This window comes from Lissotriton vulgaris, chromosome 4_1 (genome assembly GCF_964263255.1).
Source record: "Lissotriton vulgaris chromosome 4_1, aLisVul1.2, whole genome shotgun sequence".
Classification (NCBI taxonomy): domain Eukaryota; kingdom Metazoa; phylum Chordata; class Amphibia; order Caudata; family Salamandridae; genus Lissotriton; species Lissotriton vulgaris.
In genome coordinates this window covers 1,067,529,099-1,067,543,838 of record NC_141691.1, presented here as the reverse complement: position 1 = coordinate 1,067,543,838, position 14,740 = coordinate 1,067,529,099, and the positions used below count along the sequence as shown (strand labels likewise).

At 35.1% G+C, this 14,740-nt stretch overlaps 2 protein-coding genes across 2 annotated transcripts in view; one reads left to right on the top strand and one right to left on the bottom strand.

The window, feature by feature from the left end:
* Nucleotides 1–14,740, top strand: part of CTNND2 (catenin delta 2) — a 3,070,130-nt gene that overhangs the window by 2,862,610 nt on the left and 192,780 nt on the right. The window lies entirely within an intron of this gene.
* Nucleotides 1,463–13,670, bottom strand: LOC147722879 (uncharacterized). The gene is made up of 2 exons (XM_086965297.1): nucleotides 13,566–13,670; nucleotides 1,463–9,495 (listed from the first exon to the last, which is right to left on the bottom strand). Exon 2 carries the CDS (start codon nucleotides 9,454–9,456, stop codon nucleotides 2,998–3,000), a length of 6,459 nt encoding a protein of 2,152 aa, XP_086821423.1. The 5' UTR covers nucleotides 9,457–9,495; nucleotides 13,566–13,670; the 3' UTR covers nucleotides 1,463–2,997.

The window sequence follows — 14,740 nt, the reverse complement described above, 5'->3', positions numbered from 1 at the left end:
TTTTAATCTAGTATATATGAATATTGATGTATATAAGTGAGTATATGTGAGAGTAAGAGATTGTAAGAGTTCCTGTTTAAATAAGTATGTGTTTCTATAAGTGATTGTTTAAGAGAATAAATATGTGTAATTTTAAATAGAAGTAAGGTGGAAGTGTGTGTATAACTCTATATTCAAATAAATGGATGTCCAATAGTTTATCTGCACGTGTGAATATGTGTGTGAGTAACTTTTGGATGAATGTCGGTGTGTAACAGGATGTATAGGTGTATCACTTCATATGATGAGTGAGTATATGTATGAGTGACTATATAAAACAATTGGTGAATGAGTGGATGTGTATATAGATAGTGGAATTACTGAATTGCTTGTTGTAACTGATATAGGTATCTCCATTTTTTAAAAAATTTCAGTTTCTATTTTTGAATATGTGTCTCAAGGGTTACATTATAGTGAAAGGAGGTCTGTCACTATGTCACAAGGATGGTGTCATGAGTGATGTCACTGACCATGTCATGAGTGATGTAATATGTGATGTCATCAGCAGTGCATTGCACGCGCAAGTTATAGTGAGTCCGACTAACTATAACGTGGGAATTTCAATGGTTTTATATCAGTAAAATTTCCAGCTAACTATAACTGGTGTGAAACCTATGGTTTTTTCAGTGAATTTAATAGGTTTTTTAAATGCTAATTCCTAACTATAACTGGTGTGAAACCTATGGTTTTTTCAGTGAATTTCATAGGTTTTTTAAATGCTAATTCCTAACTATAACTGGTGTGAAACCTTTGGTTTTTTCAGTGAATTTCATAGGTTTTTTTAATGCTAATTCCTAACTTTTTATATAGACTCATACCTATGTGTTTTTTAGTGAATTGCTAAAGTATGTTTTTGTAAAAATGAACACTATAATGTATATTGAGATAATATTTTTAATTTAAAATATTTTTTTTTATATTTCGCTTTCGGTGCGCGCACCGGTGCGCGTACCGTCAGCGCACTAACAAAAAAAAAGAAAAAAAAATGAAGGAGGGACTGTGTAATAGATAGTAAGACAGATAAAAAGTGTAAAAGGAAGTAACTGAGAAAAGAAAAATGAATAAGGGAGCAAAAGAAAGAAGAAATAGGAAGAAGACTAAAGCAGAGGTTAAGGGAGATTGTAAATGGATGTTGAAAGTAAAAAGAAGGACAGTTAAGTATGGGAATGTCAGGTAGTGACGGAATCAGAGGAAAAGAATAGCAGTGATTGAGGGAAAGTAAATATCAGTGAATATAAGTAAAAAGGGGTGAAAGAGGGTACATGTAAGTGAATAAGGGTAACACATGGGGAGTAATAGAGACAAACAAGAGAGAGAGTAAAAGAAGGACTGTCACAAAGGGACTAAGTGAACCAGTAAAAAAGGTAAGTGAAGGAGTGTGCATAGGCAGAAGTACTGAAAGAAATTGAATGTGGTCGGAAGTAAACATGGAACAAAAGAATAAGTGAGGGAAGCAAAGTAAGGAAATAGGGGTGCGGTAGGGTGACAGAAAAATAGTGAAAATAAAACAAAAGGTGATAACAAAAAAGATTTTGTAAACACACTTACCATATAATCAATGCAAACTTGTATCTATGAAAGATAAAAGAAAAAACACGTTATAATTTCTTAAAAATATATAATAAAATAGAAACAACAGTTCATGAGGTTTAAAAATCTACAAAAGTTTACTAAGAAATGATGCAATAGTGAAGGATACAAAAACAGAAAGAAAGTAATGTAGAAAGAGAAAAAAAAAGGAAAAAGAAATAGAAAGAGAACAAATTCCTAAAGGTAAATAAGATACTAAAAGAATGTAAGATATCAAATCAAAATCAGTAAAGATAAGAAAATAAAAGAAAAATGAGTGAAAAGGAGAGAAGTCTGATTGAGAAACTATAAATAAAAAAGAGGAATAGAAGATGATTGAGAGTGAGTGAAGTAAAGTAACAGAGTGAAGGGATGAAAGGAATGAAGTTAGTATAGAACGATGGATAAAACAGGAGTGAGAGAGTAAGTACACAGAAAGACAAAAGGAAGAACTAAGTGAACTACAGTACAATGGATGCGAAAGAAAAAAAAAGGAGAAAAAGAAAGAGAGGGTTAGGAAACTAAAGCAGTGGTACTGTGAGAATATGAAAAAGATAAAAAGTGGTGGAAGGAACAGAGGAAATGCAGACAGTTCCTATTAGATTAAGAAGTTGTGAATGAAGTGCACTAAAGAAACAGCGATGAAAAAAGAGTGTAAATTAGTAAAGAGAGGTAAATAAGGGTGAAAAAGAAAATGAGTATAAGACAATGTGAACACAATATAAATTACACAATGCAAACTACACAATAACTTCTACAATATGTTACATTATTTATTTTTGCTGTTCTCAGAATATATTGAATTTCACTTAAATTAGTGAGATCAAAGTCTTCATCATATAACAGCGGGAAAAAAAAAACACAATCTAAAAGATTGTGTTTAAAAAAACCCATTCAAACATACATCTCATATAAGTACACTAATCTTTGATTCACTTACTTTTCCGTGAGACCAAATTGCAGATAGTGAAGGTCCTTTTGGTGGAAAAAAGTCTGCTGTGCTCTATAACTTCCATTTCATCGACTTCCTATGAAAAAAGATCTAACAACATCATATGTTACACTTTCCTCACGGCCAATTTGTGTCAGATATATCAGTATTTTTTACTTTGAGATCCACTTAAAGTATCTACATGAGATTGCAGATAGTGAAGGTCCTTTTGGTGAAAAAAAGTCTGCTGTGCTCTATAACTTCGATTTCATCAACTTCTAACAACATCATATCTTACATTTTCCTCACGGCCAATTTGTGTCAGATATATCAGTATTTTTTACTTTGAGATCCACTTAAAGTATCTACATGAGATAAATAATTTCAAATATTAGATTAACTAACTAACTAACTAACTTTTATTAACTATTCCCGTCTTCAAAGGCCAATTCCCTTTACTAAAACTTTGGTTTTAAAAACACTAGATAAGAATTTGTAGAGTCATAAGGCAAACGTTGTTTATAAGTTAAATGAGAATCATTGCAGTAACTCCATCCATTTTCAGATTTTAAGTAGCATGTATAATGTCCTGAGGTGGTCGAAGATCCATCATGATAAATAATAGCTTCAGTTGTAAAGGTCCTTCCAGAAATTGATAACTGAGAAGCCACAAAATTTTTGATAGAAGTTGTCAATTTAGTTCCATCAGGTCTACATCGTTGGAAAACTAAAATAATATACTGCCCATACCTTTGTATAAATAATGTGGACAGCATTGTACAGTTACATTGGGTACACACCATATTATGATCTGCTGCTTTAACTAGATTTTTAAAAGACACTGATTTACAGTCTGGTAAAGTCAAATATATAAATCTTTCAGTGTCTATTGTAGTAGTACTTGATAAACTACAATTGTGGCAGTCATGCTGCCATTGATAAGAAAGACTGAAAAGATTATCTACATCTACACCTTCATCTTCCAAAACACCAAACATATACATTAAAAATTCCTGACAATCCTGCTGAATGTTCTGTGAAAATTTATCTTGACCAGAACACAAATCTAAAATATTTCGAATTTCTGTTACACTTTCTATTTGTGCTGTAACACTGCTACATTTCTGAAACACAGAATTCAATAAACCACACAATCTTTGATCCCGATTTTCAACAATCTGTTCTTGTAAACTTTTAAGAAAAAAAACAACATTAACCACTACATTAGCATAGCAGTTGACACCAGAACTGTTTTCAAACTGAAATCCAACAACATTTTCTCCACAATTCTTTTTCTTCCTGTTTTCAATTACAGTTTTCTCTACTTTTTGTCTTTTTGCAACTACCTCACTACAATTATCCTCATTTCTTCTTTTTCGGCCTACCACACGTTTTTCAAACAGAGGATATTGAGGCAAATGTGGAGCATACTCTCTTCTTAACCTATTGTATTCTTTAACACAATCTAGATCGGCAGAAATCTTTGTCTCATCACACGCAATCAAGTACAATCCTGATAAAGTTCTGACTCGAGATAATGCCACATATGCCATACCCTCTTTAAACACAGATCTTCCAATGTTCACCAATGCACTATCTACACTTAAACCTTGAGATTTATGAATTGTCACCGCATACGCCAAACAAACAGGAAACTGTTTTCGGCGAACATATAAGTCTTTTACAAGTAAAAATCTAGCAGAACAACGACTTATTTGTTGTACTTGTTCAATGCCATCAAATTTTATTTTTAAAAATTCAATTCCATCTCTATTTCTGTAATTCACAAAATCAACAACATAACCCATTGCTCCATTTACCAGACCGCTTTCAACATTTAAATTCCTTCTCAAAATGATACGACAATTTAAACACACATTCAGAGTCTTTTCAAAACCAGCTGTTTTTGAAATACTTTTCTCCAATGAATGCAATTTAGTTTTCAAATTTTCTGACAAAACAATTGTTGCACCCATATGCTCTATTTTATCTATTGCTTCCAGTTTCACAATCTCTTCATTTTCTAAGTCTAACATTTTTTGATTGAAGATGGAACATTCTTGCAGAGTTGGCATCAAACATATCCCAGATTTCTTCTCAGTCATTTTTTTAAAAATATTCTCTGGAAGAATGTTTTCATTTGCATACAAATTTGAAATTAATCGACTATGCAAAGCTTTTTTCCCTTTCTCAGTCATTTTTCCAATTCTTACATCTTGTAGAATATTTTTATAATCTTCATCCTTGGCCTGTCGCATATTTTGAAGCAGTTCAGCATATTTAAAATTTAGCCATATATTAACATTTCCAATGCTTCCAAGGGACTTCCTGGTATCTTCATGCGTGAGCATTTTAAACACTGGTTGTCCTTTTACTGGAGTCAACTGCAATAGATCTCCAAAAACAATAATGTGTTTTCCTCCAAATAACACATCATAGTCTGTTTTAAGAATTTCTTGCATTCTCAAATGCACAAAAGCAAGCATTAGATTTGAGACCATGCTTACTTCATCTATGATAAGAAGTTTCATTTTCTTCAAGACTCTTGAAACTTCAGAACACGCATCTCCAGATAGCTTGTTGTAATGCAATTTATTATCATGTTCAACTGGCAGCATCAATAAACGATGTAGAGTAATCCCTTTAATGTTATGTGCTGCCAGACCAGTTGGAGCAGTTACAACACAAGACAGTGGTGAATCAGTCCTTTTCTGCAGATAACTTGCAACGGCTTTAATTAGAAAACTTTTTCCTGTCCCCGCTTCTCCACTTACATACAGTCGGACAGGGTCAAATAATATACATGAGCACTCTTTTTTCTCATGTCTGAATCCATGTTCAATCTGCTCTGTGACTTCATCATATATCTTTTTCTGCTCAATGTTTAGTTGCGTTACCAAATCTTCTAAGTTAACTCCATCCTCTTGAGCTTGTTCCATAGCTCTTTCCACCTCATCCATGGCAGTGGCAGCTTCATTTTGGATAATTGGTCCTCCTAGTGGATCCTGGCTCAATGAAGTAGAACTCTGACTATCTTGAGAACTGTTTCTAGCTATCTCTTCAGCAATTGTGGTTTCTTGCTCCATTTCTTCATTCAACATTTGCAGATAATTTAGAAAAATAGGACATTCTATGGTATCCTTAGTTGCATTAAAAGAGTCTTCATAACAGAGAAAATCTCCAAGTAGTTCCTCTTCTGTACGCCATGGCTTAAAGAGTTGCAAAAGAGCTAAATAGTAAAATTCTCTTTTGTCTGGAACTTCACAACTCAATTTTCGATGATTAATCAAATGGCCTTTTTTCTGCTTCACTAGACATCCTTCATAGCCAATGAGTGCATATTTTCCATTATTGATATCTTCTGTGATGTTCCTCTTATAACTGTAGTTTTGAAGAACTTCATACAAACATGTGTTCTCAAGGTGAGTACTTCTATTTGGATAGTATGTATCCAACATATTTGTCTTCAAAATATCTGTACTGTTTGGTTCTTTTTCCGCCAAATATTCAATTTCTTGTACAGATTTCAAAACTCGGTTTCGTGTTGCAGCAAGACCAAGACTCACCCAAATGATTGTTCTTGATTTGGCATAGAGACTTGCTGATGATAACCGATCAGAACATTCATATGCTCCAATTTCTCGATGCGACAACATCTTCAGACTGAAACTGTATAATTTCTTGCTTAGACTCTTTTCATGTGAAATGTCCTCCCACATTTCCTTCAGTTCTGTCTTTTCTTTTTTGGTGATGTAAGATGTCACATATCGAGCCACAGCAATAGAGTTGTCAGCAACGAACTGAATATCCATGTTAGCATTCCACATGGACAAAATCACTGGGTTGTAATCGTTGATGTACTTAGATTCTTCATTTCTTTTCAAATTATATGTGTTTTTGGGAGATTTTCTCGTCACAGTATGTCGTAGAGATGACATCAAATTATTTACTCTTCCTTTAGAAATCACTGGTCGAGGAAATGCAAAACGACATTTCGTGTAGTACTTTTCCTTGTTTTTAAATTTTCGACGACAGTACTTTCCACAACGATGAGATTGAAAACGTAAAACTTGTTGCCTTAAATTGTTTTCTTCAGTAGATTTTGGAACAGCACATGTTGAATACTCTTCAATGAAACTCATCACTGTTTCATCTGAATCTGATCCAAATTTGGGTGCATCTTTAATCCACAACAACATATGTATATGAGGAGCACCTCTCGCTTGATATTCCTTCCTCCAAAAGAAATCCAAAACCTCTCCAAGGGGAGGATTTTTTTTGTTGGTAATAAAAGACATCATAGCTTCAAATCTATGATTAAAATATCTGCAAACATTCACTGGATCTAAAGAACACAGTTCTCCTGGTGTTTTCAATTCTATATTTGGTATGTTTTCATTTGCCTCTCGTAGAAATTGAAGTAAATCGTCCCAGGCATACTCAGCACAGCTAAGAGTGAGGAACCATGTAGGAGTTCCTAAGTTTCTTAGCATACATTTCAATTCTCCATGACGACGAAACCAATACTCGTTGGTTCCACGTTGACATGCCATGAGATTGATTAGCTGAGATTCCAAAATACTGTCTTGCAGATTAACTTTCTCCATAAAGTCCCTTGCACATACATTTTGCAAATGAGGTCCACTTTTTAATATATGATTAACTGCATAAGAAAGCCCAGACAAATCACTTTCAAACAGTAGATGAAATAAATATGGAATGCATTGACGAAACCTTGGATCTTCTGCATATAATCTTAGAGTCCGGTATTCAGCTGCAGGAATTTGAACTGGTCGATCATCATATCGTCCACCACAACCTGTTGGAAATAATTGTGGAAAACAACGAGCTTCCAAACTTTCTTCCCATACACTAATGGGACTTCCTTTTGCTGCCTTCATTTGAAACAAGTCAATTGCATTTCCCATTACTTCTTTGGAATGCAAAGGATGAACAGTATAATGTTCATATATTTCTTCAGTTCTAGACACATCAACTTTTTCAATTTGACCAACTGAAGAATCACTATCTTCTTCTGTAGCTGTTTCCTCTACTCCAACACTTACATGTTTGTAGTACTCATTGTTTTTAACTAAATACAACGTTGCCTTCTTGACTTTTTTAACATCCACTAAATCTTGCCAAATTTTCTTACTCTTTGTTGGAACCCCATTAACTAGAATAACTAAAGGATCTTCTTCTACTCTTTCTACACCAATTGTATTAATATTTTTCTTTACATCTAGAGGCAAATAAACAACTCTTCCCTTTAATCCTCTCAGTAAATCTGATGGAGGCAATTTCCCTGTCTTAGGCTCCATGCGAACAATAGCCTGAAAAGGATGGACACATTGAATCAAAATAGATTCATAAGTATTTAGATCCATCAATTCAGAAGGAATATCTATCAACTGAAGATTATTATAAACTGCTCTTGCAGGCATTCTATTTTCATTTAATTTTTTCAAACAATAAGTGCAAATACGCTGATCCAAACTCAAATCAAAAGAATTCTCCACCAACAAATAACTTACAAAATCCTCCCATTCACTATTATTTTCCAATTCACTTTTTGCATATAAATCAACTAACCTAGTCTGAATTTTATAATGAGTCCGTCGACAACACACACAAGTTACATTAGGCCTCTCACTTGATTTCACCTTAAACTTGATAATTTCCTCATCAAACTTTTCAATACTTGAAATTTGTCCATTATCTTCTGCATTACCATCCATTACTATATCTATTTCTACACTGTCCTCTTTGTTCCCAAAATAACAAAACTCAATTTCTTCACAAATAGTCTTCACATCCACTTCAGATCCATGCAAAAGAGCACTATTTAACTGTTTAAGCTTAAGTGCAGGACTTTTTGCATAATACAACTTCCTCACTAATTTCCTTACGTTATTATGATGCACTGCTAACATCCTAAAATGATGAAAAACACTCCGACAAACTTTTCTAGAAAGACATGCTAGTGAATGCCCTTGCAAACCTGTGCTTTCTCTCACTCTGCAAGGATCTAACTCTTGCAGGATCTTCATTTTTTGTTTGAGACTTTTTTTACTATATGTACGTAAGAAATTTCGAAGCAAATCAATTGATTCCTGTCGCACACTACAAATACTACTGCATTTCCATGTGTACACTGGACCCTTAGTACGTCTCCCTAAAACTTCATCAGCTAAGACCTCTTCTGCATCTCTAGATACAAGTTTCTCTTTTTCCATCACACAACTATCTTTCACCTCATATGCACGACCACTGGTGTCAACTGCATGCACCAAATCATTTTCCTGAAAGTAACTCTCCTCATTAAAAAAAGGCTCAGAACTTGAACTATGCATCCATTCACCAGAAAATACTTCACAAAAATTACTCCGATTAATAATTCTTTTCCATCTACTGTTCGATTTGAAAACATCCATTGCCTTATTAAGTATCCTAATTCTATTGATTATTAAAATAAATAATTTTTTCTTAACTTCAAAAGCCTGATCAACAATCTTTTCTACACTTTTCTTTTTCTTGTAAAAAGCAGCTTTTAGTTTACTTTTCTTTTCATTTTTTAGCAAATTTAAAACTACCCTATTGCGAAACATTCGCCTACGAATGTCCCTAAAAACATTTACCCTTCTATTGCTAACCATTCTCTTCTCTCCTGGTCCAATGGAAACATTTTTTGTGGGCTTCTCTTTCCTTTTTAGATTTGTTGACTTTTTCTGTATATTCACATTAGCAATTTCATTTTTTTTCCTACGACATATGTTGCGAAGAAAAGACTTAATTGGCTTACCAGAAGCTTTTCTGGTGTTTTTTGAAGTAGTTGTTGAAGAGGATTCCATAAACTCTGTTGTTGATGTTCTCCTTTTCCGTATGGTATTTTTGATATTTCTTTGCCTTGAAGGCATTTTTGCTTCCTTTTCAGAAGTTGATTTGAATCTGTTGTTCTGTTAAAAAAACACATGAAAGACCACTATTAGCAAACAACAAAGTAATGTTAAAAAGCAAACAATATAAACAATAAATTGCAACATATTTAAGTTTATACAATAGCAACACATGGCTTTATTTTTAAAGGCCTTGCGCCACCAGTGCGTCACTTATTACCCATGTTTAAAGTCAAGCATCAGCTGCACATGGCATTCATAAATAAGGGCCAAATGCAAATACCAATCAATTGCACCCAAAAATCGATTTTTCAATAACATGTAAGAAACACTGCGCAAAACCTAAGTACAACCACTCAATATCATCAAACAAAGTCAGGGTCTGATTTATAAAGGCCTTGCGCCACCAGTGCGTCACTTATTACCCATGTTTAAAGTTTTGCATCGGCTGCACATGGCAATCATAAATAAGGGCCAAATACATATACCAATCAATTGCACCCAAAAATCGATTTTTGAATAACATGTAAGAAACACTGTGCAGAACCTATGTACAACCAATCAATATCATCAAACAAAGTCAGGGCCTTATTTATGAAAGCCTTGCGCCACCAGTGTGTCACTTATTACCCATGTTTAAAGTCATGCATCAGTTGCACATGGCAATCATAAATAAGGGCCAAATACATATACCAATCAATTGCACCCAAAAATCGATTTTTCAATAACATGTAAGAAACACGGCGCAGAACCTATGTACAACCAATCAATATCATCAAACAAAGTCAGGGCCTTATTTATGAAAGCCTTGCGCCACCAGTGCGTCACTTATTACCCATGTTTAAAGTCATGCATCAGCTGCACATGGCAATCATAAATAAGGGCCAAATACATATACCAATCAATTGCACCCAAAAATCGATTTTTCAATAACATGTAAGAAACACGGCGCAGAACCTAAGTACAACCACTCAATATCATCAAACAAAGTCAGGGCCTTATTTATGAAAGCCTTGCGCCACCAGTGGGTCACTTATTACCCATGTTTAAAATCATGCATCAGTTGCACATGGCAATCATAAATAAGGGCCAAATACATATACCAATCAATTGCACCCAAAAATCGATTTTTCAATAACATGTAAGAAACACGGCGCTGAACCTAAGTACAACCACTCAATATCATCAAACAAAGTCAGGGCCTTATTTATGAAAGCCTTGCGCCACCAGTGCGTCACTTATTACCCATGTTTAAAGTCATGCATCAGTTGCACATGGCAATCATAAATTAGGGCAAAATACATATACCAATCAATTGCACCCAAAAATCGATTTTTCAATAACATGTAAGAAACACGGCGCAGAACCTAAGTACAACCAATCAATATCATCAAACAAAGTCAGGGCCTTATTTATGAAAGCCTTGCGCCACCAGTGCGTCACTTATTACCCATGTTTAAAATCATGCATCAGTTTCACATGGCAATCATAAATAAGGGCCAAATACATATACCAATCAATTGCACCCAAAAATCGATTTTTGAATAACATGTAAGGAACACTGCACAGAACCTAAGTACAACCACTCAATATCATCAAACAAAGTCAGGCCTTATTTATGAAAGCCTTGCGCCACCAGTGCGTCACTTATTACCCATGTTTAAAGTCATGCATCAGCTGCACATGGCAATCATAAATAAGGGCCAAATACATATACCAATCAATTGCACCCAAAAATCGATTTTTGAATAACATGTAAGAAACACTGTGCAGAACCTATGTACAACCAATCAATATCATCAAACAAAGTCAGAGCCTTATTTATGAAAGCCTTGCGCCACCAGTGCGTCACTTATTACCCATGTTTAAAGTCATGCATCAGCTGCACATGGCAATCATAAATAAGGGCCAAATACATATACCAATCAATTGCACCCAAAAATCGATTTTTGAATAACATGTAAGGAACACTGCACAGAACCTAAGTACAACCACTCAATATCATCAAACAAAGTCAGGCCTTATTTATGAAAGCCTTGCGCCACCAGTGCGTCACTTATTACCCATGTTTAAAGTCATGCATCAGTTGCACATGGCAATCATAAATAAGGGCCAAATACATATACCAATCAATTGCACCCAAAAATCGATTTTTGAATAACATGTAAGGAACACTGCACAGAACCTAAGTACAACCACTCAATATCATCAAACAAAGTCAGGCCTTATTTATGAAAGCCTTGCGCCACCAGTGCGTCACGTATTACCCATGTTTAAAGTCATGCATCAGCTGCACATGGCAATCATAAATTAGGGCAAAATACATATACCAATCAATTGCACCCAAAAATCGATTTTTGAATAACATGTAAGGAACACTGCACAGAACCTAAGTACAACCACTCAATATCATCAAACAAAGTCAGGCCTTATTTATGAAAGCCTTGCGCCACCAGTGCGTCACTTATTACCCATGTTTAAAGTCATGCATCAGTTGCACATGGCAATCATAAATAAGGGCCAAATACATATACCAATCAATTGCACCCAAAAATCGATTTTTGAATAACATGTAAGAAACACTGCGCAAAACCTAAGTACAACCACTCAATATCATCAAACAAAGTCAGGGCCTTATTTATGAAAGCCTTGCGCCACCAGTGCGTCACTTATTACCCATGTTTAAAATCATGCATCAGTTTCACATGGCAATCATAAATAAGGGCCAAATACATATACCAATCAATTGCACCCAAAAATCGATTTTTGAATAACATGTAAGGAACACTGCACAGAACCTAAGTACAACCACTCAATATCATCAAACAAAGTCAGGCCTTATTTATGAAAGCCTTGCGCCACCAGTGCGTCACTTATTACCCATGTTTAAAGTCATGCATCAGTTGCACATGGCAATCATAAATAAGGGCCAAATACATATACCAATCAATTGCACCCAAAAATCGATTTTTGAATAACATGTAAGGAACACTGCACAGAACCTATGTACAACCAATCAATATCATCAAACAAAGTCAGAGCCTTATTTATGAAAGCCTTGCGCCACCAGTGCGTCACTTATTACCCATGTTTAAAGTCATGCATCAGCTGCACATGGCAATCATAAATAAGGGCCAAATACATATACCAATCAATTGCACCCAAAAATCGATTTTTGAATAACATGTAAGGAACACTGCACAGAACCTAAGTACAACCACTCAATATCATCAAACAAAGTCAGGCCTTATTTATGAAAGCCTTGCGCCACCAGTGCGTCACTTATTACCCATGTTTAAAGTCATGCATCAGTTGCACATGGCAATCATAAATTAGGGCAAAATACATATACTAATCAATTGCACCCAAAAATCGATTTTTCAATAACATGTAAGAAACACGGCGCAGAACCTAAGTACAACCAATCAATATCATCAAACAAAGTCAGGGCCTTATTTATGAAAGCCTTGCGCCACCAGTGCGTCACTTATTACCCATGTTTAAAATCATGCATCAGTTTCACATGGCAATCATAAATAAGGGCCAAATACATATACCAATCAATTACACCCAAAAATCGATTTTTGAATAACATGTAAGGAACACTGCACAGAACCTAAGTACAACCACTCAATATCATCAAACAAAGTCAGGGCCTTATTTATGAAAGCCTTGCGCCACCAGTGCGTCACTTATTACCCATGTTTAAAGTCATGCATCAGCTGCACATGGCATTCATAAATAAGGGCCAAATACATATACCAATCAATTGCACCCAAAAATCGATTTTTCAATAACATGTAAGAAACACTGCACAGAACCTAACTACAACCACTCAATATCATCAAACAAAGTCAGGGCCTCATTTATAAAAGCCTGGCGCCACCAGTGCATCACTTATTACCCATGTTTAAAGTCATGCATCAACTGCACATGGCAATCATAAAAAAGGCCAAATAAAAATACCATTCATTTGCACCCAAAATCGATTTTTAAATAACATGTAAAAAACACTGCGCAGGACTTATATACTAACATACAATTTCACTTCTAAAACATAACTATCTGCTTCCAAATATTCTCCATAGAGAAAATAAATCTCTATCTAAATTAAATGAATCATTACTTACCTTTAGAAATGCTTTTGGAGATTGAAAACAGTGTCAGACACACACACCAATTTTTCTTTAGCAGAGGAGAAGGTGTGCTCTCAATACACTGAAACCAAGACTGGCATAGAAAATCTCTATCTTTGTACACATATGCCTTAATTCAACCAATGAAAACTCTTCCCTCACTATTTTCAAACCAACACCCATCCCCCTCTCAAACCTTTCTATCTGTTACCATAGCAACTCCCTCCTAACTGAACTCTAAGGTTCAAAAGTTTATCTTACAATGTTGCAAATTAACTCAGCAAGGATGTTTGACCTGTCAATACAGCAGCCTATACAGGGTATTTTTGCTTTTGGTGACTTTTTTTAAACCATTCAAATTGCTTCTTTCACACAACATAACCATACACCCTAACTTTCAGTTTTCAACTATCTGAATCCACCAATCATTGCTAGTGATTCAAGAGCACAGAAACTCCACAATTATTTTTTTGTGAACTCCTACTGTTCCAACTGCCATTTCATTCCCACACTTCATCTGACTGGACCAGAACCTTCTCACATCATGTACTCTGTTTGGGTTATTGGACATAGCTACATCCACTGGGCTCAAAGGTATGCAGCTAGCAGAAATTTTCATAACCTTGATTTATCAAATGTGGAAATCAAGTGGATTGGCCACAGAGGATTAAAATGTCACCAATTGATACCATTGGTGAAAACCTTTTTGCATCTGCCAGAACCTGACCTTATAATTGTGCACTGTGGTGGAAACGATCTAGGCACATTAACTGGGGTAGGTCTGGAAATGCTATTAAAGGACACCTTTCATCAATTGATGATACTTTTTCCCCACACTGCCTTGGTATATTCCAATATATGCCAAAGACAGAAATGGAACTGGTCCAACCAATTTGGTCCACAATTTGAGAAAGCACGGAAACATGTAAATAAATCTGTTTCTGCTTACATGAGAGACTATGGAATGGGTTCATTATACAATAATAACTTGCGTTACAACATGCAAGACATCTACAGAGGAGATGGAGTGCACTTCTCAGATGAGGGGAATAGAATATTCCTCCTGAATTTAAGAATGTGTATTGGAACCTACTTGTAGGTACCTAAATCAACCACAGAACCCAAAAGCTCTTTTCAGAGCTACCCTAACTCTGATCATTCAAAGCGTT

Excerpts from the sequence above, each read along its gene's own strand:
- LOC147722879 (XM_086965297.1), bottom strand. The coding sequence starts at position 9,456 with ATGCCTTCAAGGCAAAGAAATATCAAAAATACCATACGGAAAAGGAGA.